General features: G+C 40.4%; 1 protein-coding gene across 3 annotated transcripts in view; it reads right to left on the minus strand.

Annotated features, from left to right (window-relative positions):
* The window catches only part of fam19a5 (family with sequence similarity 19 member A5, C-C motif chemokine like), a 221,242-nt gene that overhangs the window by 144,728 nt on the left and 49,239 nt on the right, over positions 1 to 27,275 (minus strand). The window contains exon 1 of one of the 3 annotated variants that reach the window (XM_011490952.3): positions 12,346 to 15,931. The exons of the other annotated variants lie outside the window; for them this stretch is intronic. Coding sequence (XP_011489254.1) covers positions 12,346 to 12,436 — 91 coding nt within the window. The 5' untranslated portion in view covers positions 12,437 to 15,931. Of the gene's footprint in view, positions 1 to 12,345; positions 15,932 to 27,275 lie in introns of those variants that run through there. 3 annotated transcript variants of the gene reach the window in all.

Genomic DNA, 27,275 nt, shown 5'->3' on the forward strand with positions numbered 1-27,275 from the left:
TTGCATGAGGATGTTAGTGCTTTTTATGCAAAAGGTGCACGGTCCTTGCCTGGCTGTTATAAATTTAGGAAATTAGACAATCAGGGCATAGTTTGTATGGACGTTGTACAGGTACTTTCGTATCACGTGCACATCCAGTCCAGACGGCATTCGTAGGCGGTCAGCAAGAGGCCAATACTTGCACCTTACTAAAAACTAAAGTGTGGCCTAAAGGCATCGTACGACAGCATCACCTGTTCATCATCAGTGCGTGTAACTTACATAATTCTTACAAATACTTCACAATACACTTACCACATGCACAACAATGGTGCATTCCACTTTCACGACAATCCCTTAGGGTGGCCGCATGAGGCTGAAGGAAACTGCGAGACACACCTGCGCTCCTCTTGAGCTGCACTCCTCCTGTCTATGACCCTCTACAATCCAGAAACCTACAACCATTCTGGTCAACCCTCATATGTGTTCATGTGACTAAGGCATTAGGGAGTAAAGACTGACTACATCAGTGTCATGAGGGAAAGTTATGGCGCTCACACATAAATTCATACCCACAGAGGAAGATGAGCAGCACAGAAATAGATATGTTGAGATTCTCCTACAGACTTCTTCCCAGTTCTGTCAGAGCTTCAGAAAAAAACGGGATTGTTTTACGACTATATGCATCATTCCTTGTAAACTATTTCGAATAAAATGCACATATCTTTTAAGTGAACGATGTTGCTTTAAAACAAGAAGTGTATCAGCAACGCAGAGGGGAAAAAAAGCTTTCTGTATTCATGAGTTTGGTTTTAAGAGTCCCTGCAGGTAGGATAATGAAGTTCCTCTTCCCCATGTGGAATGGACCATAATGATTATGATGAGACAGAATTGTTGGGCTTCTTTTTCTCCCCCCGCCCCTGCTGTTATATCCCAAAGTTGTAAAGACATGCATAAAATTATATGAAGCAGGAATGTAACTGTTAAAAAAAGAAAAAAGAAAAAAAAGTAGGGCCTATGAATAGAGGAAACAGGTAAACAGATGCCCCAAAATTTGTCCCACAAAGACAATCTGAGAACATCTCAGATTTCAAAAGCAGTAAACATTTTCCAACACTTCTCCATCCTGGCTTCACCGTGTAATTTATACTCCATCTAATCAATCTGGCGCTGAAAGCAGGTCGGTTCTCTGCATTCCAATCGCTCACCCAATTTCAAAAGACAAAGAAGTTGCCATTGGGTAAACAAAATGAAAACATGCCGTCATTTGAATAATGATATCCCAGCAACATGCTGGAATATAATTGAAGGCCGTGATGCTTGCCAGCGACATCAATGATGTCGGAGGGAATCGCCGAGCAGCCTGCAAATCTGATGAGTTATCTTAGCGTGTTCCATGACTAACACCCATGTCAGCACGTTTGCTGCCACATGCTTTAATAGCATTAGAAGATAGATGAGTGGCAGCGCTTGTTATGACCATTGACGACATGGTTCGTCCCTTTAAAGTGAGCTGAACCCATCTGACTTTCGCTGGGGCCGGCCTGGTCGTGGTGTTGGTGGTGGGGGTGCAGAAATTGGAGACCCACAAGCAATCTATTCAAGGCAGCGACGAACTAAGAGGATGTGACGCGCCAATGTTTTTTAGTGATTTTCATTATGCGTCATTCCCGTCTAATTCATTTTCAATTGGACCATAAGAGTTGTCACCGTGAGCCATGCAAAAGACGGGAGCGAAAGGGGGAGGATCTTGTTTGGCTGCGGGACACGTCGCCGAAGAAAATAATGATCTTTATGAAATTGCTTTGGACACAATCTGACAGGCGAGACAAAGCAAGAGGCCGGTCTTGTTCGAATCGATAAAGCTTCCATTAGTTTTCTAAAGAGTAACATGTAATTTATTGCAAAGGAGGGAGGTGGGGATGGGGGGGTAGCATAACATTGGTAATATTCCAGCCATTTGTCACCAAAAAAAAACACGCTATAGCCAACCTAATGTCAAATTAAACCTACACCTCTGTCAGATGGAAATTAAAAACGAAACGCTCCGAACACACTGGATCCATAAAGCGTGACGGAGCTTGTTATCACAGACACCACATTCACGTTGCTATGTCCTAAGGGGGTGAGCCTTTGTGTAAGGCAGGAAAACCTAGTTTCCATGCTCATTTGAACGACTGTGATCGTATACGTGCAGAAGATCAGCCTTTTTAAGTAGCTATTGATCAGCCCGTTGAACACAGGCGATTGATTGAGCGCAGGGACAACCTCATCTCTACCTTTGACACAGAGTACAAATTGATACCACGAAAGGGTAAACACACTTCTCAACCATCATTTCCTTGAGAAGGGGTGGGACTATGACACTCCAGAGCTCTGGTGGTCACGGAATCGATATCCTAGGAGGAAATAGACATGGGATCTGCCTGAACTGGAATATGTCCATTAGATCATCCACGCCGGATCCTCAAACAGTAGGGCTTCCCTTCTGAGAGGAGCGCATGAACGACGGGTTGTCGGTGCTGCAAGAACGGGCCCAGCAGAATCCTCCCTTCCCTTGAAAGAAAATGCTGATCTGAGAGGATCTTTCTCCCACCAGCTGACAGGCCGATAGACAAATGGCTGTGCTCGTCTCTAACCTCTCAAACTAACAACCTCCTCCTTTTTTATTACTTGTCAGACTTCCCTGCATGCTCCAAACATTCTTCCTCTTTTATTCAGTATGTATGTGTGTGTGAGTGTGTGCGCTCAACACCCACATGACTAATTCATACAGCTGAGCTCTATCAGAGCGCAGTGACCAGAACACATTCCCTGGCTTCTGGCTGAGGTTTTAATTAAAGATACAGCTGCAGTAGCTGAAACCATCCAGTTCTTCCTGCAGGTTTTGACACCTCCCTTCCAGGAAAAAGCACGATCTAACGACCTGGGCCTACGTGCTGATCCGGCCCGCAATTAACTCCATGTGGTAGACATTTCATCGCCAGCCAGCGTCCCTATCGCAGTAGGTAACGCGCCCGAGGAAGTGAGATGTAGCGTTGCGTGTCCTTGCTGATTCAAGGTTTTACAGACTCGTTGAAATCTTCAGGCTTGGATTGGCGGGGCTCTGGGGAGTTGAACACAGTAAAGCGGGGGGGGGGAATGAAGTGTGTAAGGGGCCATGTCTTCCTGACATCACTATTTTCAAAGGCCAGCGAGAGTCTCCAGCAAAAGCCCAGGCCCCGGAGAGCCAGCTCTTTTTCAATCGGGCTTGAACTCCAGCGATTGCCATCGCTCCCCTTTTTACCGTCTCACAACCCTGCCAAAATGCAATCAATATGTCTTTAGGAAAACAGGGTGCAAAAAGTGTACACTTTTTTTTAACTAACTGCAATCAATATGAGTGATGATAAAACACTGCTGGGAGCAAAATAAAAAATAAATGATTGGAGACTTCACAGGCCGACGTCTGGCCCCTAGCCTTCAATTGGCATGAAAAAACTGCCACAGGTTTGGTCTGTGATTGATTCATCAAAATGATTTAATTAACAAACCCTTTAACTAATGAATCAATTAGGCGATTGATTAATGTGCATCGCCCTTATGGATTACGGCTGATACAGACCATTAAAGATAAACCGTGCTCAATTTAAAACAGTTTACAGCAGATTACAAGCCTGGGAAGGCGTACCTATGTGTACCATTGCTGCGAGGGATTTCAATTCACCCCGGATTTGCCAAGTAAAACACGCCAATTGTGACAATGCCTCTGTATGCTGAAGGAGCATTACTGCAGTGCTAAATACACGCACATTATCCGGTTCCAGCCTAAAGCTGTGCTCCAGGGCTAAATTCCCTAAAATCCCAGCTTTCTGCAGATTAATAATAGATACTTACAGGGGGAAGACATAATTAATGACTACACCTAGGCTCACGGAGAGCTCGCGCTGCAGTTTACCGGCTGTAATTTACCGATGTTTTCAATGTAGGTGAGGACTGGAAAACAACCGTCTGCTCCGAGACGCCCGAAGTCGTTCAACATTCTGCAGCTGTGGCACCGACTGAATTAATATTCTGACGGAAGGGTGAGGCGCTGCGTTCACAGATGGCAAAATGAAGCCAAATAGGAGCATAGAAATCGGTACAAGTGAACAAAGACCACGGCAAACTGTTGTGTTTCAGGAAGTGAATGAATATATTCAGCTGCAACGGGTAATCAGAACCTCTGCAGGACATTTTATGGATCCCACGCTATTTGACATCTCTGCTGCAAGATAACCAGACAAGCTATGTAGTCTTTTTTTTCTTTCTTTCTTTCTTTTTCAGTCTTACACATCCAATCACATTCATACCATGATGGATCTGCAGGTCATTAGCAGGTCACATCCTGAAGGCTACAGTCAAGCTAGTTTTCCTTTCCTGCTTGCTTTCAGCCGAGAGTTGTGCAACACTGACCTAATTAGGCTGAGATTCTTTTAGACCGCAACCCGATTGGCGTCTATGATTAATTGGAAATTGGAAATGGTTTATTTCAAGCAATCAAAGCAAGATAATGCAAATGAGATTAATGCAAAGAAAGAAAGTCAGTATAGACTAGGGCTGCGGATCGTTACTTTAGGTGGCGATTCATGAATCAAGATCAACGATTAACAGGTCAAACCAATATTTATGGGCCGCAGTAGTCCTGGACTGCAAGGAGCATCTTTGCTTTCGCAATTCTTCTTTTTTACTACACGTAACCGAAATCTGCACTCACCTAGTATTCTGGTTAAAATGAATTTTGAACATGGTCAATGACACCCCATTACTAAAAAATTGTCAAAAAAAATGAATGGGGCAAAATACTCTAATGGAGCTCAATTTCTTTTTTTAAAATCCACTAACAAACCAAAACACGTAAGATAGCCAAAGGACCTTTGGTTGGCAGACATTTTTCGTGGCAAAGACTGAAATTTGGCCATTTTTGCACATTCTGGGAAAAGGAAACTTTTGTTCAAGAGCTCCTCCTCCTTTAGCACACACGCCACAAGATTAAGTCTACAACTGAAGTTTTGTTGACCTTCAGGAAGAGGCCACGATCTAGAATCCCCCCGAAAAAAAACCCCCCTGTAGTGGAAATTCAAACTCATCCCAGGGATTTCAACCAATAAAGTTTGTAGATTTTGAATGATGTTAACGTGGCGATCTCGCAAAAGTGGCATTTTGCCATCGCTGGCAAATTTTTTTAATCGGAATATTGGGAAAATTTAAACACGAATTGTTGCCACAAACAAACGCAACAATATGACATAGGATATGAACATATTCGGAATTTGGGCGTGGTTAACAAGAAACCTCAGTTGCGAATGAAATCCACAATTTTTACTTTCGTCGGTTCTTCAAAAAAATGACATGGACTGTTTTATCACAGCCAGGCGACCCAAAAAAAAAAAACAATCTGGTTGCCATGGAGATAAAACCAACAGGAAAGCCACCATTTTGAAAGTGGAGGCTTTTTGTTTTCATGAATTTGTCCCATGCAGCTCTGACCAGGGTGGCAAGGGCAGAGCGGGGAGTGTGAAGCAGCTGCTCAGGCGGCAGGGGTGGGTGTGGGTAGCGCATGTGGGCCATACAAACGTGGCGTTATATGTTTGAATGGTTGCCAGTACGTATGTCTTTTGACAGGATTTATGAAAATCACAGTATGTATTTAGTCACCATCATTTATACCTCTACCTAGAATAGAAGGCAAGAATCTCTAAAACCTAACAAAAAGAAGCATCAAAATTTAGAAAAAAGAAATACTATGTGCTATTTTAAACAATGTCTCACTCACAAGTTTTTCTATTAACTTCCTGGTTTTTACATTTTTTTTAATGTTCAAAATTTTCGATAGATGACATGAAAATACTAAATGAAGACACAGCAACACCTAAATAAATATGCAATAACTAGAAAATATTCAGTCCTTCCTAAACTGACAATAGTGTTTCCAACAGACATGCTTCATAAACTGACTTTTTTCATTTTTAGTGCAAATACTAACAATTTCCCACACTTTAATGAACATTCAACAGAGGCATTCAGGTACAGTTTCTACGCCATGCTCGCAGTCGTCCCATAATTGATTACAAGACTTTTGTTATATTTGCTTATCACATATTTTATAATGTAATTTTTTTTCTATATAGTGGAAAAACAAAAGAAATCCTCCCAAACTATTGATGTACATCTGCAAATGCAGTATTGTACGGCTTCTCCGCCGTGCTTGCAGACAGTCAAAATGACCTCACATAATTCATCACGAGATTTTCGTAATATTCCTTATTTCATTTCCATTATATTTTTTACTCGAATAGTCGACTATATTTAAAATAAAATCGTTTTTTCAGAACTTATTTCTGTAAACTGAACTTCAGTTTCATTTTTTTATTTTATCTACAAAAAAAACTTGATAGCTTTATTTTAAAACTGAAAACCATCACCAAGGGTTTTATACTTCCAGTGACAGCACATGTGGTTTCTAATGGTTGGTTTAAATGCTTATAATCCATCATTATTCAGCATTTTAAAATGTTAATTACATAATTTGAAGTGCATTTATTAAAATACTTTGCTTTCTTTATAAAGATCAAAAACATCCCTCATTTTTCTTACATTTTTAATTCACTTATTCATTAAATTTGTATTTAACCGTTTTTAATATGTTTAGCTTTAATGTAAAGTGATGTGTTTCAATTTTTAATTGTGATTAAGCACTTTATAAATAAAGATGATGATGATTTTATCGTTGACAAATTGCAAAAATCCAAATTTACTCCTTACAGCCCTAATAGTACTTTGGATTTGAGAGTCCTGACATGAAGCACTCTTTAACCCTGCCTTCTCCGTGGGCCGTGTACTCACATGACAGCGAGCATTTACCACTCCTTGACCCAAATCTGCCTGAAGCTGCAGCTCTGAGCACCCCCCCCCCACACACACACACACACACACACACACACCACACACACACCTCGATGTCAGAGCACGTCACTCCAACCCGCAGCCTCTAAAAGGTGATCCCGCGGACGGAAAATCTGTCTGCGGTTAATGAAATAAGACTTTGGTCGGCGGATGTCAGATGCACCGGGTGCACACACATCTCCGTCACTTATAGACCCGCTTTTGGCTCAGGCTGCAGTCGCACCAGAAGATCAATGACTGCAGTCTTTAAGGCAGAGCAGTGGTGTGTTTGGGTGGAGCTGGAGAATGCAGAAAAAAAAGGTTTTAACGCTCCCAGCCTTAATGAAAAGTGCCCTAAAACGCATTATTTCTTTAAAAAAAAGAAAGAAAGAAAAAAGGCCAGCAACAACTGCAGTCCCAGATGGTTTTCCTGTTGGCACAGCCGATGAAGAAGCCCAGAATGTTTCTTTCTTCTTTTAAAAAAAACAAGACAAAAGTGCTCAAAACCATTTTGTTGGTTCCTCAGTGTGGTTTTGTTGCAACCTGGCTACCATCCAAAGTGAAAACAACCATAGGAATCCCAATTTGAACTAAAAACGTCAACCCCACCGCTGTGAAAAAGACTTGATTTTGCTGTAGGGGGTTTGTTACCAACAGATCCTGCAGAAATGATCCGACTGAATGTTTCTTTTTCTGTTAACTGAGAGACTTCATCCTTTTTTTCTTTGCATCGTTTGAAATCGAGACTGTTTTTTTCCCCCCGTTTTCAGGCGGTTTCTATGGTTTCCTTATGGATTGTATCACATGCACACTCAGCTGCTTTGACAAAGCTACTGACAGGACAAAAACAATAACTGCAAATCATCCACCATCAAGTTACTATTACAGTCAGATGCCATTACAAAAATGTGTTCTAAATATTTAGTAATTTTTTTTTTTCTTGATTATTAAAAAAAGTGAGTTCTTTTTGGTTTCTTTTAAAAAAAATAATGATAGAATAAAACAAAATCAATCACCCTGAGCCTTTATCCTCTGAGTGTTCTTTAAAGATTTCCACCAGGCTTTTATTTTGACAAAAATAACATTTTTTCTGTGACATTTTGGGGAAAAACAATGTAAAGAAATTATTTAAAAAAAAAAGGTTTCCAATTTTGGTTTCTTCTGGAAAAAATTCAGATGCAATGAATCATCCTAAGCCTTAATCCTGAGTGTGCCAGACATGCGGGATGGCAGCAGGGCAGCAACCACTGCTACTGTTTTGAGAAAAGTAAGAGAATGTCCCACCTCTAGTAAGTCATGAAAGTTATGAAAACCCGAAAAAAAGTTGTCACTTTCTGAACAGTAGTTTTAGGCTCTGAAAATTTGCAAACGTTTTTGCGACATTGTCCACACACTGTCTTGTTTTTTTGTTTTGTTATATCGTTTTGTTGCTTCTGTGTGTTGCGTTGCCCAATGAGGAACTTTATTCAACCCTTTAACACAGGTGATGTTTCCGGGGACACAAATCGGTTTTGCACCAATGCGCAACTCTTTGCATTGAGTCACTTTTCCACATTTGAATTATGTTAATTGCGTGAACGGCTAAAGAGTTATGCTTGTCGTGCTAAAAAATACTGTGTTAACCCTTGTGCTATCTTGTGGGGTCATCTGGACCCACAAGATAGCACAAGGGATAAAGGATTAAACTGCCCATACTTTGAAGCAACCTTCTTGTATTTTTTGGAGTATAAGTCGCATTTTTTGCATATTTTGGCCGGGAGTGCGACTTATACTCAAGTGCCACATGTGGGGTTTAGAAAAAGAATTATTAACAACCACTAGGGGGCAATGTAGGTGTATCAGTGTTAGCTACTTCATTTTTTTTAGATGCCCCGCTCAGTTTTACACCAGGTTTAGTAATTTAAAGTGAAAGAATGATTTTGTTAGTATGATCTTTATGCTAGTCACATGTTGCGCTAATATACTAGATTCCTCTGATGTTTTATTAAGCTAAATACAGTTATGGTATAAAGCGTGCAAATATTCTGTCTGTTTATGATTTGGCTTTCAAAATAAAGTGTATGTTTCTCAGGATTTTGTCCCTAAATATGTTTCTCCCCAAAATCACATGTATGTATGATTTTTTTGTCATCTATTATGTATCTTTTGGTTCTGCAACTAATAGTCCAGAGCGACTTATGTACCAAAACATATTGTACACATCACATAAACTATTCACCACAGTCTGGTTTTCACTGCATCTTTAACTATTCAAGGAACGTTAACGTTGGGTCATCTAGACCCACTAGACAGTGCGCTGAACCTTTTTTCTTCAATGATTTGTGATTTTCACTGGTGTCCATGGATTACATGAAATCTTTCCACTTTTATCCACCTTTGTCATGGTAGGGAGAACACGTCAATGTAAGGGTGGGGTCATCTTGACCCCACACGGTAGCACAAGGGTTACGAGAATTTTGAAAGTTTGAAAGACGGTTATGCCATATTACTTCATATATACTTTATAAGTCCGTTTTACTTGAATCTTTCCGGTTTAAGCTGCGGTTTTTCGGTGGCGGGGACACTTCCATGAACTTGTCAGGCCTTCTATTGCCACGTGACAAATTCCTCAACCATTCAAGAGCATAATGGGTTTTTGCTCCACGCCTTGAATTATTGAAGTGGACATTGTAAGAAATGTATGGCACAAAATCCATCCACCATCCCATGGCTTACTGTTCCAATGTATTTCCAGTCAGCCCGGTACAAATTCAGCCCACTCAATCCCGTGTTACAGTCGAAGAAGTTGATGCCCCCCTTTTTGCAATCATAGCTTTGTTTTTTTTTCTTCTGAGGGGTTTGGGGTAACCGGTGACATTCTCCACCCCCCAAGATTGTCTGTTTTCTTAAAAATAGCTGTGGTTTCGACAGGCTACCTTCAGGTGACACAGCGCCTGCCTGCAGCCGTGCAACGCACAAAAACAAAGCAGAGGTGATCAATCTGTGACGTGGCACACGGTAGGCTAAAAATACTTTTGCTCGTTTCCTCCTTGTTTTTTTTGTTCCAGGAGACAGTAGGCATCGGACGAACCGAGATGTTATTCATGAAAGAATAAGTGAGGCATAACCGGACCGGGGTCCGTTCTTTTCAGGCCTCTTGAGCAAACCTTTTCATTATCCTCATCCCCAAAAGACAGCCGCTAAACCCAGTCCTTTCAATTCACGCTATCAGTTCGGATATTAGGCCCTCCGGCCGACGATGACCTTGCTCATTCTTTGAGGTCCCAACATTTTCCCTCTTTCCCCTCCACCTCCACTCCTCTTAAGAACACAAATATGATGGTGGATTTTTCATAGCTTTTTTTTTTTTTGGGAAAAAGAGTATTTGGCTCCAAAGTGAAAATGCTATTCGATGTCAACATAGACAGCAAAGAAGCTGAAGGCGGGACACAGAACTGTGTAAAAAGCACAACATGATACAGACAAATAAACTCAGAGGCCAAGGTCAAAAATATTCCGTTGCCAGTCAACAAGCTCAACAATGCTGATGGCCTGAATCTAATGAGAACCCCTCCCCCCGCCCCATACATTAATACAGCCACCAGCAGCACTTTTTTTTGTAGTTACGTGGCTTAAAAGTCCTCTTATTGACCTCTGAGACATGAGGGAATGAGGAACTTCCATAATTTTTTGTATTCATTTGTATCAGTTACAGTGTTCACGTTTTTTTTTTTTTTCCTATGCTTGAGCTGAATAATAATATATAAATATAATAATAATAATAATATACTCGGGACTGGAAGCAAACGAGTGTGGAGCCCTGAATATGACACTAAAAAAAGAATAAACAAAATATTTATAAAATTTCCCTTCCAAGTAATAATTTGTGGCTACAATTTAGAACTATGTGCAAACAAATCAGCATTTTCTGACCACAATTTACTATGTTGTGCATACAAATTAATATTTTAGTATCATCAGTTTCTACTACTAATTTTTAACAATAAAATACTGATTTGTGTGCATAAACCCCTACTTTGTGCCCAAAAATACCACTTTATCTGCACAAAGTACCAATAAATTGCCAATTTGTGGCCTTGAAATACTAAATTGTGGCCACAAAATACTACTCTGTGCCCAAAAAATACTACTTTCTGCTAAAAATATATTAACAGAATGCCAATTTGTGGCCATGAAATACTTAATTCTGGCCAAAACATACTACTTTGTGCGCACAAAATGCTAATTTGTGCTAAGCAAATATTAATAAAATGCCAATTTGTGGCCATTTAATAGTGAATTGTGGCCACTAACCCCTACTCTGTGCCCAGAAAATACCAGTTTGTGTGCACAAAATGCTAATTTGTGGCTACAAAATACGGATTTGTTCACACAAAATGCTAAGAAAATGTCATTTGTGGCCATAAAATACTAATTCATGGTCAAAAAATGATGAAATTGGTGGAACTTGTTTTTGTCTTTTCTACATGCCATGTCCAGGGTTTCATATCAAAGTCATTCTATTGACCTCTGTGTATTGATGGAAGGGGAAATATGAAGTTGACTGAAAAGACTCTGTCCACTTTTTGTTGTTGTATAGGTAGAGGTTAGCTGTACACGGTCGTTTATTTGGCTAATGCTTGACCTGAATTTCTGCCTGAGACTGAATGCAAAGGAGAGCTTTTTCAAAAAGTCCACACAAAAGAAACAGACTGCTCGCCCCGAGGTCGCGCATGCACCAAAAGGGACCTTTTTTTTGCGTCTATTGGATTCCCGAATCCCACTCGGACTTTGAGTTGCAAGCCTTTCGGTGAAAGAATCTGCCTGCAGACGAATGGGATTTATATTTCTTGTGCTGTAATGTGGATAAAATTATGGTTGATGAAAGGCGGCGGGAAGGGGGGGGGGGATCCGTCAAGTTATGATGCGTTAAAGAACGTTCACTGCTGAATGTCATTCCATTCATTTATCCCCATCCCTGGTTGATGAAAAAAAAAGAAAAAAAAATCCCCACAATGCAACCATGTCTGCAGGCAGATAGATGACAGACATAGACGGAGCTCGGATCCTCTCTGGGAGGTGTGTGACAGATGATGGGTGGCAGAACTAAACCTCCTGGTGAACAGAACCGGGTCAGGGAGCACATAGGAAGGTGACAGGAGCAACATTAAAGCCACTTGACCTCAATGTTACCCCAAAGCTAGACTCTAGTGCCATCTATTGAAAACCTTTTCCTGCCTTTTTGCCCCTCCATTTCTGTTTCCTTACTTTTTTTTTTCTTGTACTGTCATCTCATTTCAAACATCTTTTGTGGAAATGGAGCTTTGATTAAGCAGGAGACAGACTTGTTGATTAGGCTGCAGCTTCTCCTGCGCCCCTGATCCAAAGGAAGGAGTGCGCATCCGATTGCGTCGGATCGCCTGTAGCGGGAAACTTCCCTCCCTCCCTTAAGAGGTGAATGGATGGAAGTTGGGAGTGATTTACCTTCTTGAAGGAGACGAGAGTGGATGAGCAGAATGAGGAAGCAGCAGATCGCCGCTCCGGTTAGAGCCCACGCAACTCTGAGCAGCTGCATCCTCGGCTACAGGGAGGGAGGGAAGGGTTTTTTTGGAGTTTTTTTTTTTTCCAGGCGGACCGACACGGCCGTGGAAGGGGGACTCTCCACGCAACCTCAGGCTCACACACGCGCACGGACTCCTTCCCTGTAAGCCTTTTCATTCATTGCTCAGTTGATAGTCCAGTTTCAAGCACGAAGAGGAGAACTCCGATCCCGAAAAATGGACCCCCAAAAAATAAAATAAAAAATAAAAAAGACCAGGTATGCGCGCGCGCTTTTGGTGCGCCAGAGTCGCTCCAAGTGGCAGATTAACTCCCAGTCACTAGCGGAACGGCTGGCATTTCCCCCCCTCTTACAGGAGTGTGTGAGCTTCGCTCCGCTGCGCCCCCGCGGCGAGTCTCGCTCTTGGAGTGCGCACGGCGCGCGGATGCTGATCAGCGCTCTCCGCGGCGCATTACGCGCATTTCTCCCGCTGCTGGAAAAGAGAAGGCACACTCTGCCAACCCACTCTCCACGCAGGCTCCCCTCCTCCTCCTCCTCTCTCTCTCTTTGCACTCTCTCTCCTCTTCCTCTCGCGTATTTTCCTCCCCACCTCACGCGCTCTCCCCGAACGACTGCTGCTCCATCGTTCAGTCACTTTCCTGTCTTTGTGGGTCTTTCCCCCTCGTTTTTCCTCCATCATTTAGTTCCATCCAGCTCTTGCCATTTGCAGCATAGCCATACTCTATTGCTTCCCCCTAAAAATGCGCACGAGGTTATATTTTTTTTTCTTTCACACATTTTTGTATTTTTCCCATGATGAACATGGATCGAGAAAATTCATCTAAAAGTAGCTTTTCTGGCAATTTATTTTGTTCAAATTATTATGAATCAGAAGCACGGGAATAAATGCAGTTGGATTTTTTTTATTTTTTTTTTATTTTGCAGATGTGACGTAGAAGTTACAATCGGCAATCCACCTGCTCCTTGATGAATCCGCTTCATGTACATCTAAATGTTTCTGGACCAAGCTGGCATGATCATGAATTTTCCATTATGTAATAATATTCCTGCAGAACTGTGCATGACATCAGATCTAAACAGTTTTTAAACGTCAACTAAAAACGTACCTGGCTTTAAATACTTAGCAGTTGGTGTCATCTGATTTTATTTTACTCCTTTTATTGAATTATTATGTATATGTAATTGATTTTTTTTTTGTTAATTTAATGCTGTTTATTACATTTTGTTTTCTAATCTGCTCAATTTAAAATAGTCTTTAGTACTCTGATGGTGTTGTATAGTGCTATAGAAATAAAACTTTATCCTTTCATTCTTTTGGCTCAAAACTGTACACCTGGATAGCTCAGGTATTGCTCGCCACTTTTGTTGCACTTGTCAGGTTGGGGTTAACTAGCGGGAGAGAGTGTATATAGACAGCTCTCAGTTATTGGTTTATGTTATGTTATTTAGTTATTGTCTGTTCCGTGCCAACAGTTCTGCCCACAACTCGTAGGTGAATTTTAAAATGAACTACTGCCACTCTGCCACTAGAAACTGTCCTAGAGAATGACTCCGGTTTTTAGATTTAGGCTAAAGACAGCATGTTCAAAATTACAAGACCACTGGGAACGCTTTGAAAATAAATAAATAGATGATCGAGGTGATATTTCATTTGTATTTTATGCCACTTCACTGTCTCTGCTTAGCTTTGGGTTCTGTCAGAACTCCCCCCCGTCCACCTAAAAATAAAATGAAGATGGTGCTTATGTCTGCACCCCCCGAACAAGAGCGGGGCCAAGCGTGGGCTGTAGGTGATCGTCATGTGGCGCATCTCCTGCACTTCCTTCACGGGCGCCAGAGGAGCGCCGGATCCTGCTCCTCCATGTTAGTCACGCCTCTGGGCCATTGAAACAAGCAATGCTGCTTTGATTAGCCCAGCCCCAGGCTCCCCCACCCCCACTACCAACACCACCTACCACTCAGCACCGCCTTCAAACCTCATTATATGATGACAGCACAGAAAAAAAAGATGCAAATTATCCACCAAAAAAAAAAAAAAAAGCCGCTCTCCGTTGGACGCGGAATCCATGGGAGTTAAAGCGGTCCAACTGGAGGAGAACCAACAGAACAGAACAAGGGCCTGCAGAAACAATAGCCGTGGCCCCCGCTGAGCTCCGAGCAGCTTCCAGTGATGATGATTCACTTCATTTCTGATTCATTCACTGAGCCAGTGCAAGTCCTTCTGGGAAAAAAAAAAAAGCACTGATCACCTGAAGGGTTCTGCGTCCTGGGCTCCCTGCTCGTTTTCCACCCCTGCGTCTCTATTATTCAGTCCGAATGAATGAGCAGAACACTGCAACTCACTCTGTGTTAGTGAAGTGTCAATAAGGCGGGCTCCTTCAGCTACAAGAGCCAATTAGCTCGTCACAGTCGTCTGTTTTCACAGTGCGCTCGAGTGCCGAGACTCTTCACATCTTTTTTGCATTGAAGTTCCTGGTTAGTCATGTCGCTTTTTAGCCTGGCTTATTGCTCTCTTTGAAGGAAACCAGTCCAAAATTTGAAAGGAGATCAAATCTCTATTACGTGTACATTAGGAACAGCATTACTGATTGATGCTCCCGGTGTTTGATGAATGCGGTCTGACCTCCTGTTTTATACTGGCAGTCTCTTTGAGTTGACTTTTCTAGAGAGTAAAAATACAGCATTTGTCTTGACCACAAAGGGCACCGAAAACCTTATCATTTTCTCAAAAATGAACAACATACTGCATATAATCCGATGTCCCTTAAGTATGAACTCTTTGTGTTTACTGAGCTGGAATTAACTTTCTGTGGTACACAATGCTCAAAAATCTGTTCAAATGCTTTAGTCCGACCTTGGTAAAAATAAGATGAAAAAGACAGATTGTTGGAGCATTATGGGTAATGTAGTCAGGAGTCTGGCTGAGGGATATGTTCTGTGCTTCAACATAGCGAAGTGAAAAAGTATTATTTTGTATTTGATGTGTTACAACTGAACATTGTTGAGAGTTATTGATAATTTTGACTTATCTGTCATGTTGAACTTTCTGTAAAAGCTAATGAAAGAAAAAAACGCGAAAAACAACACAGTTCACTAGAAAACTTCCCATCGACCCTTCTGACCAATCACCTGCCTCATGGCCCCTTTAGGCATTCTGAGTGTTTACATTTGTCACAAGAATGTAAACACTGGAGACACAGCTCCGGTGTTAGAGGGTTAATGCACCTTATAATCCGGTGTGACTTTCCTAGATATTCAGGTGACACATCCCCACCACTCCGATGGGGAATATATTTTTGGTGTATAGGTGGAGGAATCCTATACGTCTTATTCGACAAACTTCTTCGTTGACTATTTTATTTTTGAAAGTCCATTGTCGCAGTCGCTGGGACTCTTAAGCCGAATCCGAGTTCCAAATTACATTTAGTCCTCCAAACGGAGAGATAAAGAAAAATATTGTCTTCTAATTCGGACGTCACTTCCACTCGATGACATCATCAATAGTCGCCGGTCATTAGAACTTTTTTTTTTAACCCTTGTGCTATCTTAGATGACCCCACCCTTATATTGATGTGTTCTCCCTACCATGACAAAGGTGGATAAAAGTGGAAAGATTTCATGGACACCAGTGAAGATCACAAATCATTGAAGAAAAAAGGTTCAGAGCACTGTCTAGTGGGTCTAGATGACCCACCTCCCAACGTTAAAGTGCCTAGGATAGCACAAGGGTTACATAATAAACTTTATTGCACATTATGCCATTTTACAAAATTTCACATTCAGGTATGCAACAAAAACACTATTGCAAGCTGGTCATCCATAAGCAAGAAGCTGCCAGCGCATATCCCCATCAGTTTTTCTAACTTTAAAAAGTCATGCAAAAGAAAAAAAGAAAAAACGTTAAAAAAAACAGCCCTACCCATCCAAATGCCCCAACAGTTGGAGGGCTAAGCAGAAGCCGGAGGGGTAAGGGAAGAAATCCGATTCGTCCTTAGATTTTCACCGACTTCACCGGAGGTAGATCAGACAAGAAATACTTCCTTCTGGAGTGTGATTACTGTGTTCACACCAGACAAAAAGAAACTGGAGTCTGATTTTCAAGAACAAAAGCCCTTTTGAAAGGCCCGCCCCACCATGAAAGAACACTGCACTTTACTCTGCCATGACACGACAGCGGGAGGCTTCTGCTAAGAAAATGCCCGATTGGAACCAAATGGGAATCCTATTAGTGGGGCAGATTTAAATAGAACGTTCCCTGCATCACAAACAGAAAATTAACTGGCACAAAGCGAGGGGGGGGGGGGGGGGGGGTAACAAAAGTAATCAGCTCAGTATGTTGAGGGGCGAAGAACCCTGCAGAGGTACCAAATGAAGTGGCGGATTAAAAATGTCAGAGAGCGTCAGATCAGACTCAGAGCATGTCAGGTGCACAGCAGATACATTTCTGTTTTTATTATTACCTTCATTAATGAAATAATGATCGGTTTTAAATATGTTAGTGAAAGGAAATGTGCTGTAAAAATGTTACAAAAATCTTTTACTGAGTCAAAATAAAGTGCGATAGTTCAGACTTTAAATTCTTTCTGTTTTTTATAAATATAAGTGTAAAGTCCAAAGGAGATTAAACTAAGAAGCATTTTTATGTCAATGGCCAATTAGATTTTGATCATTTGAAAATGTTCAGATATAAAAGATAGTTAAATAAATGTATATTATATATATTATGTATAAAATATGTTAAAATATGAAAAATATTTTTTTCTGCTCTGTGAAACTACTAAATACAAACTAAAGTTTAACAGCAATAAATATGGAAATTAAATAAGATTAACATAAAATATTTTTCAAAATTTAAGAATAATCTCTAATAGGAGTCATTCAAAAAAAGATTCCAGAAGTAATTATTGTGCAGATTAGCATATCAAGTAATTAAAAGGAGTGGCTGTGGAGCTGTGGAGCTGCAGGGCGACGTGCTGGGTCGCTCGCTAACCTCGCACTGAGCGGGTGCCGTTCAAATCCCAGTTGGGGCTTTTCCGTGTGAAGTTCCGCGCTAATGTGAGTTCCAATCTGTTTTTCTCACATCGCCCAAAATCACAATTGTACATTTTGTGTTGGAGTGAATTATTGCTTGAATAAAAAAAATAAAAACACAGGATGGTCACAGACATCCTTCTGGAAATGAGTTTTTGGGTAGATTGTGCTACACAATGTTTAGAGGTAATAAAAAAACTCATATTGCATAAGATGTTCGTTCTTTTTCTTTCACAGCTCTATTGTGATACATGAAAGACTCGATGTCGTGTAATTCTGGCCGGACACAAAGTACAGTTTTTATACAGTTTCAAATCAAAAGGGATGTAGCTTTAGATGCACCAATCGAGAATATCATAGAAACAAGATTTTACTCTTTTGTTTCTGAACCTCTTTCAGGAAGAACCAAAGCAAATAGATCAACTTATGAACCAAAATCCTTTGATACTTTGCATCCATGGAGGAAAAGGCAGATTCTGAAATTTCGTTAAGTTTCCCTTGTTTCAGTTTCTCTTAGAGGAACTTCACGAAGTGCTGATATTTCTGATTTCATCAACACATTGTCCATCCATTTATCTTCTGATCCTAGTTCATTTTCGATTGGGGCTAAGGGGTTGCTGGAGCCTATCTCTGCCACTGGGCAACTTTACACTACGTTGCAGGACCACACAACCTCCCACAATAATATTCACCCCTAAGGGATAAAAAAAAAAAAAAATCACCAATGAACCTATAAAGTTCACATGTACGTAAGCTCCACTCAGATAGATCCTAGATAGGAGTTGAACCTGGGCCTGCATGGTGGTGTAGTGCAAGCCCCCATGCAGGCCCAAGACATTTGCATGAAAATTATGTTTACTGCTTTTTCTGTTTATAAAAAAGCTGTTAAAAAAATCAAATATACAAATTTAATAGCAAAACAAATTATTAGACATCATTTGTTGCTTAGACGATTGCGCTTGCTCATCGCCCTTGTGCTATCCTTGGCACTTTAACGTTGGGAGTTGGGTCATCTAGACCCACTAGACAGTGCGTTAAAACTTTTTTCTTCAATGATTTGTGATCTTCACTGGTGTCCATGGATTACATGAAATCTTTCCACCTTTATCCACCTTTGTCATGGTAGGAATAACACGTCAATGTAAGGGTGGGGTCACCTAAGATAGCACAAGGGTTAAATGACTTACTGTCGACTCCAACTAAATAAAGTCAATTCAGGTGCCATTTCTTTGCGATACAGACATCACCATGTTGGAGTCAGACGACGTCAGCAAGCAGTGAGTGATCCAAATGAGTCTGAGCCAACATTTCCATGGCAACCACTTTTGCCAACTAGGGGTGAACTCGTTAGACCTACTCACCCCTACCACTTGAATGCAGGCTACACAAAATCTGTCAATCAAGTGTTTCAGATGCCTCAACTGGGAGACCAGTTTATAACTTTAATCATTTCCACTACAGAAAAAAATGTAATTTAAAATTAGGATTACTAAGAACATGTTAAAAAAAAGTTAGCAGAGCAAGAATAGATATTCTGACTATCAGAATGACTGACAAATAGCTGTTTATTTCTCAAAAGAAGTCTATGGGATTTTGGCTTCTTGGAGCTGGTGGGTACTTCCTGTTTCGAATGCAAAGGGGGAGGGATTGTCATTCCAATTCTCACATACAGTCGATGGTAATAGGTCAAGGCGACATTGTTGTCAAGTCATTGACACCAAACAAAAATGGTGGTTTATTAGAAGGGGACCAATCAGACGAAGACAACAGCCAGGATCATGGATGTATTGTTCAGAGCCGAGGAAATGACTGTAAAGCCTGTAATCATGGTCACATTATCTTTATTTGTGATCCAGAAGTAGATAATTGAATTAGATCTGCTGGTTTAGTCTGTCTTTTACAACAGTCATTCACTTTGAAGTCAGAAATAAAAAAGACTTGAAATTCTTGCAGCCTTTTTTTTAAAAGAATAAAACGATGTCCACACCTCACCTCTACTAGTGTCCCTTCTTCCTCTTCTCCTGGCCTTTGTTGCCATTCACTCAGTGCTTTGCATTTCGGTGCCAGAAGCCCGGAGAGGCGTTACTTGCTTTGTCCTCTGTGCAGGTCACTGGCTGGGGGCCAGACAGAGTCTACGCCAATAAAAGCCATGAGTAATGGCCTAAAACCTCCACGTTCACTATGTTTCCCATTATTTCCCACGGCCAATAAATCTGAAGGAGGACTTAATCAAACGAAAAAGCCAGAACATACGGCCCATGTCCAGTAGGGTGTCCTGCAGTTAGAGCCCAACAGTTTAATCAAAGATAAAAGTTAAGGCTGCGTCTCCCCCCACCCCCCAGGACGGCTTATCTCATGACCCACTTTGTCTTCTGACAGGTGAAGCCACTATTGTGTCGGCAGATGAACACACTGCCGCTGTCATGAAACAAAACTGCCTCTGGGCCTCTGAGTTCAGACTGACACTAAATGAAGTCCCTTAAGAGCCCAATAAACAGATAACTGAATAAATGTTTCAAAATCCACAAATTACAGAGGAAGGAAGTCACGGCAGGATAGAGCCTCCTTTTTAATGTTTTCAAGTGTCTTATAGAGCAGTCCAGCCAGCTCTGGGAGGATCATAAAAAGGCTCTCTTCATCCTTATGCATTTTTTAAACACAATTTTACAATCTAATAATAAATAGCTGGAAGGCAATTGGGCAAAGTTCCACAGCAGTAAGATTCATGGTAATCTGCAGTTAAAACTTTTACACCATTTTTGGAAAAGCTTCCATGCATCAAAGCGCCTACAAACCTGCGCAATTTAATTTCTACTTGATTCCTTTTTTTTTTCCCTTTTGCTGGAGGACATTTTTTATTGATCCCAAATAGAGTCTGTTAGTAGGAGTTACCACTGATAGGTCAAGGCATCGTGAAGGTGAGCGCCCCCTGGACGACAGAAAGCTACAGTTGACTTCTGCAAGCTTGCTTCACCCTTTGACAACAGGGGATATAGCTCCAGTGCTGACTAGGAGTGTAATGGTACATGTAGTTGGACCGAACCGTTTCGGTACGGCAATTTCGGTTCGTTTTTTTTTTGGGTTTGTTTATTTTTTCCCCCCAAATGTATGAACTGTGCGCCGAGACGGAACTTATGCTAACCGCTACATTCCGGCGAGACGCTCAAAGGTGTTTAAACTCGCGCGTGTGTTTAGGAAGGAGGGGGAGCACAGTGTGGCAGCATGCAGCGCAAGAGTGTGTGTGTGTGTATGTGTGTGTAAGCACACGTTCAAGGTGTGCTGCTCAGTTCACCGGAATAGTACTAAAAACGGTTTCCTCCAAAAGAACGGAGACTGGTTCTTTTATTGACCCGCTCTGGAGGCTCTGAGGGTCCGAACGGGGAAGTGAACCCCGAAGGAAGAGGGCCTCTCCTACATTTTCATTGCAAGAGGTTCAACAGCTAGTAGGTGACGGAGGTGACAGTGAGCATGTCAACAGTATCATGCGGACACAAGGCCACAGCTGGAGGAACACCCCCCCATCTTACGCACTCCTGGTTGGGAACACTTTGGATTTGTTTGGATGCAAGGAAAAGACAATTGGATAAGTTGAATGCTGTGTTTTGACATTGTTAGATGAAGAAAAGAGTATGCCACAGTAACACATCTAATCTGTTAACGAACTTAAAACGGCGTCACCCAACTCTAAAAATTGGTTCTACAAGAAAAAAAATGTGCAAGTTAGAATGTTTTTGTTTTTCTTCAGGCCAGTGTTAAGTATCCAAAGTTTTTGGTTCCTGACAGCTAACAGTTGTATTATTTTATATAGCAGATAACCTCCATTGGTTAATTTTATTACTGTTTTGTAAAACCAATAAAGGCATTTTGCAATAAAAAAATTTCTGCCTTTTTTGTACCGAAAAAATTCCGCAAATGTATCAAACCGAACCCTATAAATTCTGAACCGAACCGAATTGAGATTTTAGTTTACCGTTACACCCCTAGTGCTGACATTCTGTCCATTTTCGTAACTCTTCAACTTTTTAAAATTAGTGTAACTCTAAAGCGGAGAAAAGATGCCTTTTGCTGATATGCCTGTTAAAATAGTGAAATGTTTAGGTCATCAACATTAATCAGCTGATTCTGATGTAGACAAAGGCAGCTTTGCGCCATTTTTTATGTTCATAAAGTGTTGCATAATAGTGCAAAGCTAATTCAAAAAGCCGCTTTGCTCCACGGCAGAATCAGCTGATTCACGATGCGTAAACAGTCGAAGATTTACGGTATAACAAAAAGCGTGCATTACTTAGATGTCGTCCACGACACCTGACAATAAATCACACGCTCTTTGCGATACCATAACTCTAGGACTGTTCACGATCAACGTAAATGTTTGATGTAATGTATGATCAATGGATTTTGTTGACTCTGAAAGGTTTAAGAAAAAACTTGATAGGCCCATTTAATTCGATTAAAAAAGATAACTTATGAGGAACGAACGCCATTTAATTTTACGTTTTCTAGTGTGTTGTCTTCAATTCTTGAGTTCTTCAGTTTACATGGTCAAAATAGTTTTTATTTCAAATATATCTCAGATGGAATACATTTGCTCTTCAGGCTAATCCCTACATACTTGGCTTCTTGTAGAAATTGCCTGCAAGGTTATGTGCAGTCATCAAATACAGGTAATGACACTTTCATAGATTGCAATCTAAACAGCTCTGCTTCTTTTTTAATTGGAAGCGGTGTCAGTCTTACCGACTGAGCAATAAAGTTATCACATTATTCATTATGCCACAATTTACACATGGAATCAATAGCTATTACAAGGCATTCGATGGACAGAGCTGACCAATGATAGCCACACATTCTGCGGAGGTTCATCATACATGTTTTTGTTTGTTTGTATTTAAATAAGCATGAAAAAACAACAAGAAAAAAGCCTAAACTGTTTTTTTTATTTGAACAAAAGTTAAAAATCCAAATGTTTATTCGTTCAACCAGACTTTTTTTCAAGAACTGTTTAAAAAAAGAGGAAAATGTGGACAATCACATAAAAAAAACTGATTAACCAAAGTTCCTTAAAATAGAAAGTATAATTAAAGCAATTATCTACTTTCATCATTCCACTAAGAAAAGAAAATGACAAATAGCACTGTCTTTACTGATGACACAAATCAAAAAATATATTTTAAAGAGACGCCACATATTCTGAACAGTAGGCCTGCTCATTAAATCGCAAATTTATCGTTATCGTTATATCAAGCTGTGCAATACGAATATAGCAGAAGACAGAGAAAATAGCAATAAATGGTCAACTTAAATGTGCTAAATACAATCTTATGGCAACTTTAAGAGTTTAACAAATCAAATAAATCCCTTAATGCATTTAAGCAATCGGGTGGACTCCTTTACATCATTGACCAATTGGATCGAGCCATTTTTTAGATGCTCTATCTCAGGGGCGTCAAACTCATTTTCCCCGAGGGCCACATTAGCATAGTGGCTGTCCTCAAAGGGCCAGATATAACTTATAGATGTAACTAAATCTAATGATAAATAAATGTAACTACGCCTTAATGTTAAATAACTCATTTATTTATTCTAACTTTTTTTTCCGCAATATTGATTACTAACATCGCAAATCACAAGTTTTTCTCATGTTGTGCAGCCCTACTAAAGATTTAGATTTTTGGGAACTGGAATGTTTAAGAGTAAAAATAATAAACGTTTTTTGTATAGCACCTTTCAAGATAAAAATCATTAAGTGCTTCACAATAAAACACAGAATATAAAAAAGAATTATGAAAAAGCGATTTTAAAAACACAGGTTTTTAGTTGCTTTTTAAAAGAAAACATTAGCAGTTATAAAATAAAGCAGCTAGAACAAACGTTTTTTTAAACAATTTTGTTTAAAAAAAATTAATTATCTTATGAGACATAGATAAGGTCAATTAGAATCCGTTGTGGGGGGGGGGGGGGGGGGTTTAGTTTAAGATCCAGAAAACTGTTTTCACAAAATAAAATACTTTATTCCTCCCTATGTCTCAAATTTAATCCAAACATTTTTAACATGGTGTAACGGCATATTAAAGAATTATTTATTAACAAATTTTGCATTCTTTATAAAAAAAAAACTAAAAATAGACAACTTTTCAGTTTTTAAAGTACTAACTAAAACCTTTCCCGCCAAGTGTTTTTGAGATTTCATGGAAACGGCCATTTTGAAATGATGATGAAAAACTCTTCTACTGCCTCTAGTGGATTGATGATGAACTACAGTGCAGAAAACAGGGACCACTATAGCTTTATAAGGAAACTTTGGATCATGATAATCAGATAGGGGTCACAGAAATGCCTGTGGCAAAGTATGCTAATGGTAAGGGTTAAAAAATGTCCCCAAAAAATGGCTTTAATGAATCAATGTAAAATTGATATGGTTAGATTAACCCTTATTTAATAGTTTGCACTTTTTCCAGTATTTGTGTAAAAATATACTAATAAAAAGCATTTGAGGACAGTACCAATCTCTTGTAGCCCACTTTTAATCCACATAACTCAGGAGGAAAGCTGACTCCATCATTTCACTATTGATCAACCTGTGTAATAAGGATGTCATATTCAATCTGTTTCCATGTAATTAAAAATCAATATTCTATCAACTATAAATGAACCACTTTTTCTGTGTTACTCTAAATTGGTAGGGAGAAAATTAATAGACTCGACTTTCAATTTTCATATCAATCTTTAACGTGCGAGACGTCCTAGCTGGTTTTCATTGAAGCATCCTTTTGGCACATTGGGGAGGAGAGCGCTAGTGACACTCCCTGTCAGGGGGTTCAAAGAAGGGATGGGAAGGGGAAAAAAAGAAAAGAGAGTTCTATGTGAGACGCACACTAGGACACAGCAGGAGAGTGAAAAAGAGTGTTAAACGTGTCTCTCATGAAACATTCAGGTAAATGTGTCTTCCTTGTTTGACACACTGTTGCAATGTACAGACTTTTCTGTAGGATTTAGAGGTGAAGACAGTGTTATAGGTGGCAGGAGCAACCCTTAAGCATGTCCTGATCTGTAAAGATCTGTGGCTTGACAGAAATGAGAGTTTGGTTAAAAGCGCGTGGGGTATTGAGGAGCGCCATCCTGATTGGGATGGTAATGGTTGACACCCATCCAATAATTCCAGTGTTAGTGTACTTTCGTAGAAGCTATTGAAGCTCCATATTGGCTAAACACCTAACCCTGATAATCAGCGGCAGATACGGCGGGATTTCTTGAAAACCAACAGGAGGCCAGTCCTCGAGACCTGGAATTGGGCACCCCTTCTCTAAAGCTCCATTCACATCAGGCATGTGGGTTCAAAAACCCGCTGAAAGAGCATTCTTGAACGTGCCTCTAGGGTGTTTAGACTGGACTTTCACTACCTGATACTAGCACATGCACTCACAGTTGGAAAAAAGTTTGGTGTGAAATGTTGAAGTGGTGCAAATCTAGTTCATCTTATTCCAGGTTTTTTCTTTCACAGCTCTATTCTGAAATGTGAAAGACTTGGTGTTGTACAATTCCGGCCGGGCACAAACCCCAATTATTAAATTCTCCTTTATGATCGCTTTTCAAATAGTTGGCACTTCTGTTAGTAGTGACCCATATGTCACTACCAAAGTTCAACTGTTCAACTAACTTTCACTGTCGGTGAGTTTTGTACATATAGTAGAGCCCACAAACTGAAAACTTGTGTAGCGTCCCAGGAACACGAGAGCTTTGAAACGTGTATATGTGCGTGTTTACATAGACTTTTCATTGGACGTGTACGTTCGAGCGAGCCTGATGTGAACGTAGCGTTAGAGGGACAGGTTGTTCTTTTTGTCAGCTAATATCATTACGTTATCATTAGAGTCAAAAGCGAGATCATATGAAACTTCCTTGCCTAGCTTACCAAATCTCCTAAAGCAAAGGCTTTCCAATCCTGCAGTACCAAAAGATCGCAGTCCGTGGCAGCAGAGCCACCATCGGTGTGTGAATGTATAAGTGAATGGGACTTTTAGTGTAAACCAGCTCAGTGGCCTTGTGGTAGAGTGTCTGCCCTAAGACTGGAAAGTCATGAGTTCAAATCCAGGCCGAGTTGTACCAAAGACTCTAAAAATTAGACCCAAAACCTGCCTGATTGACACTCAGCATGAAGGGGTTGGGTTGGAGGGTCAAACCACCACATGATTCCCGAGTTTTACTGTGTCTGCAGCTCACTGCTCCCCTAGTGGATGGGTCAACTGCAGAAAACTAAATTTCACACACCTAGGTTCGTGACAGCTTGTAGGACTTCAAGGAAGTTAGTAAAGCACCACTTACCATTTACTTTTCAATGATTCCAAGTGTGAAGGGGTGTGGTTTTGGGAATTGTAGTTTTTAGTGAATTCAAATGTTTGACTGAACATTTTCTTTCTTAGGGAGTAATGTGGATAGACTATGGGCAAGGTGAGACAAATTCTCCTGTGATTTTATAGCAAAACCTAACAATTTCTCATAAAAAAGAGGCACATTTTTAATGTCAAAGGTGTTCTGATCTTTAATTCCAGTAAATTAGCAAGTGGAACTGAAAAGAGCCCCACTTTTGTAAAGAAGCCTGCACATGATAGTGCACTGGCTGATGCATGACTCATGCACCTGCATGAGCCTCCACTTTAATGGCAAATATATCAGTCTGCTTTCTGCAGACTCAACAATGTGCTCTTTGAGAATTCCTTTTATGTTCCACTTTTCTGAAAAACAAACAAGCGTGTGTCCAAATAAAGGAAAAACACAAAAAACCCTTCATGCTACTTTCACACAGGGCTCAGACACACGTTCAAGCAACCACTTTCAGCCAAAAGTCGAGACGCATGTATCTGAGTGTTTCGTTCTACAAAAACTCTTCACGCATCGCAACACAAACTTTTAAGTCAATTTTTGGGGGTTCTACATACAAAACACATCAGGGACTCAAATTTAGTAGTGACATGTGGGTACTGTCCTTTTTCAAAACACGAAAGTGCCAACTGTTCAAAAGCGATGATTAACCCCTTGTGCTATCTTATGGGGTCAAAATGACCCCACCCTTACATTGACGTGTTCTCCCTACCATGACAAAAGTTGATAAAGGTGGAAAGATTTCATGTAATCCATGGACACCAGTGAAGATCACAAATCATTGAAGAAAAAAGGTTCAGAGCACTGTCTAGTGGGGTCATCTGTACCCAACATTAAAGTGCCTTGGATAGCACAAGGGTTAAGGAGAAATTAATATTTCTGTTTGTTCCCGGACACCAAGTCTTTCATGTATTGGAGAGGGTTGTGAAAGAAAAAGTCTGGTGCAAAATTCGTGAGAGTTGCACCACTATGACATTCGGCACCAAGCGTCTTTCAACTATGAGCACACACACTAGTTTTGGGTAGCGACAGACCTGTGTCTTCACCAATCGATGGCTGAAATACAAAACCTATTAGAAAAATTAAAAAATATTCAGGAAACAGGAAAAACATGTTTCAAATATGTTTTTCTTGTTCTCCCCATTTAATGTTAAACTCAAAATCTAAAGAAATTGGCAGATGGGAGGTTTTGTAATTTGGCCATTGATATGCTAAATCCGCATTCAAAAACCCATGTTCAACACCGTTTTGAACACGCCACAGGTGTGAACGTAGCATCAGTTTATGTGCTTTCTAACATCAAAACACAATTGGACTGTTGAGACAGTTTTATTGTTCAATCATTCTAGCGTTCACTATGGAAAAATATTCATCTCCAGTGCTTTACTATTGAAGACAAGTTTGTAGATTCATATTATTTTGTAGATTTGACTCAGGAAAATTT

Source organism: Oryzias latipes, chromosome 23, assembly GCF_002234675.1.
Source record: "Oryzias latipes chromosome 23, ASM223467v1".
Lineage (NCBI taxonomy): Eukaryota > Metazoa > Chordata > Actinopteri > Beloniformes > Adrianichthyidae > Oryzias > Oryzias latipes.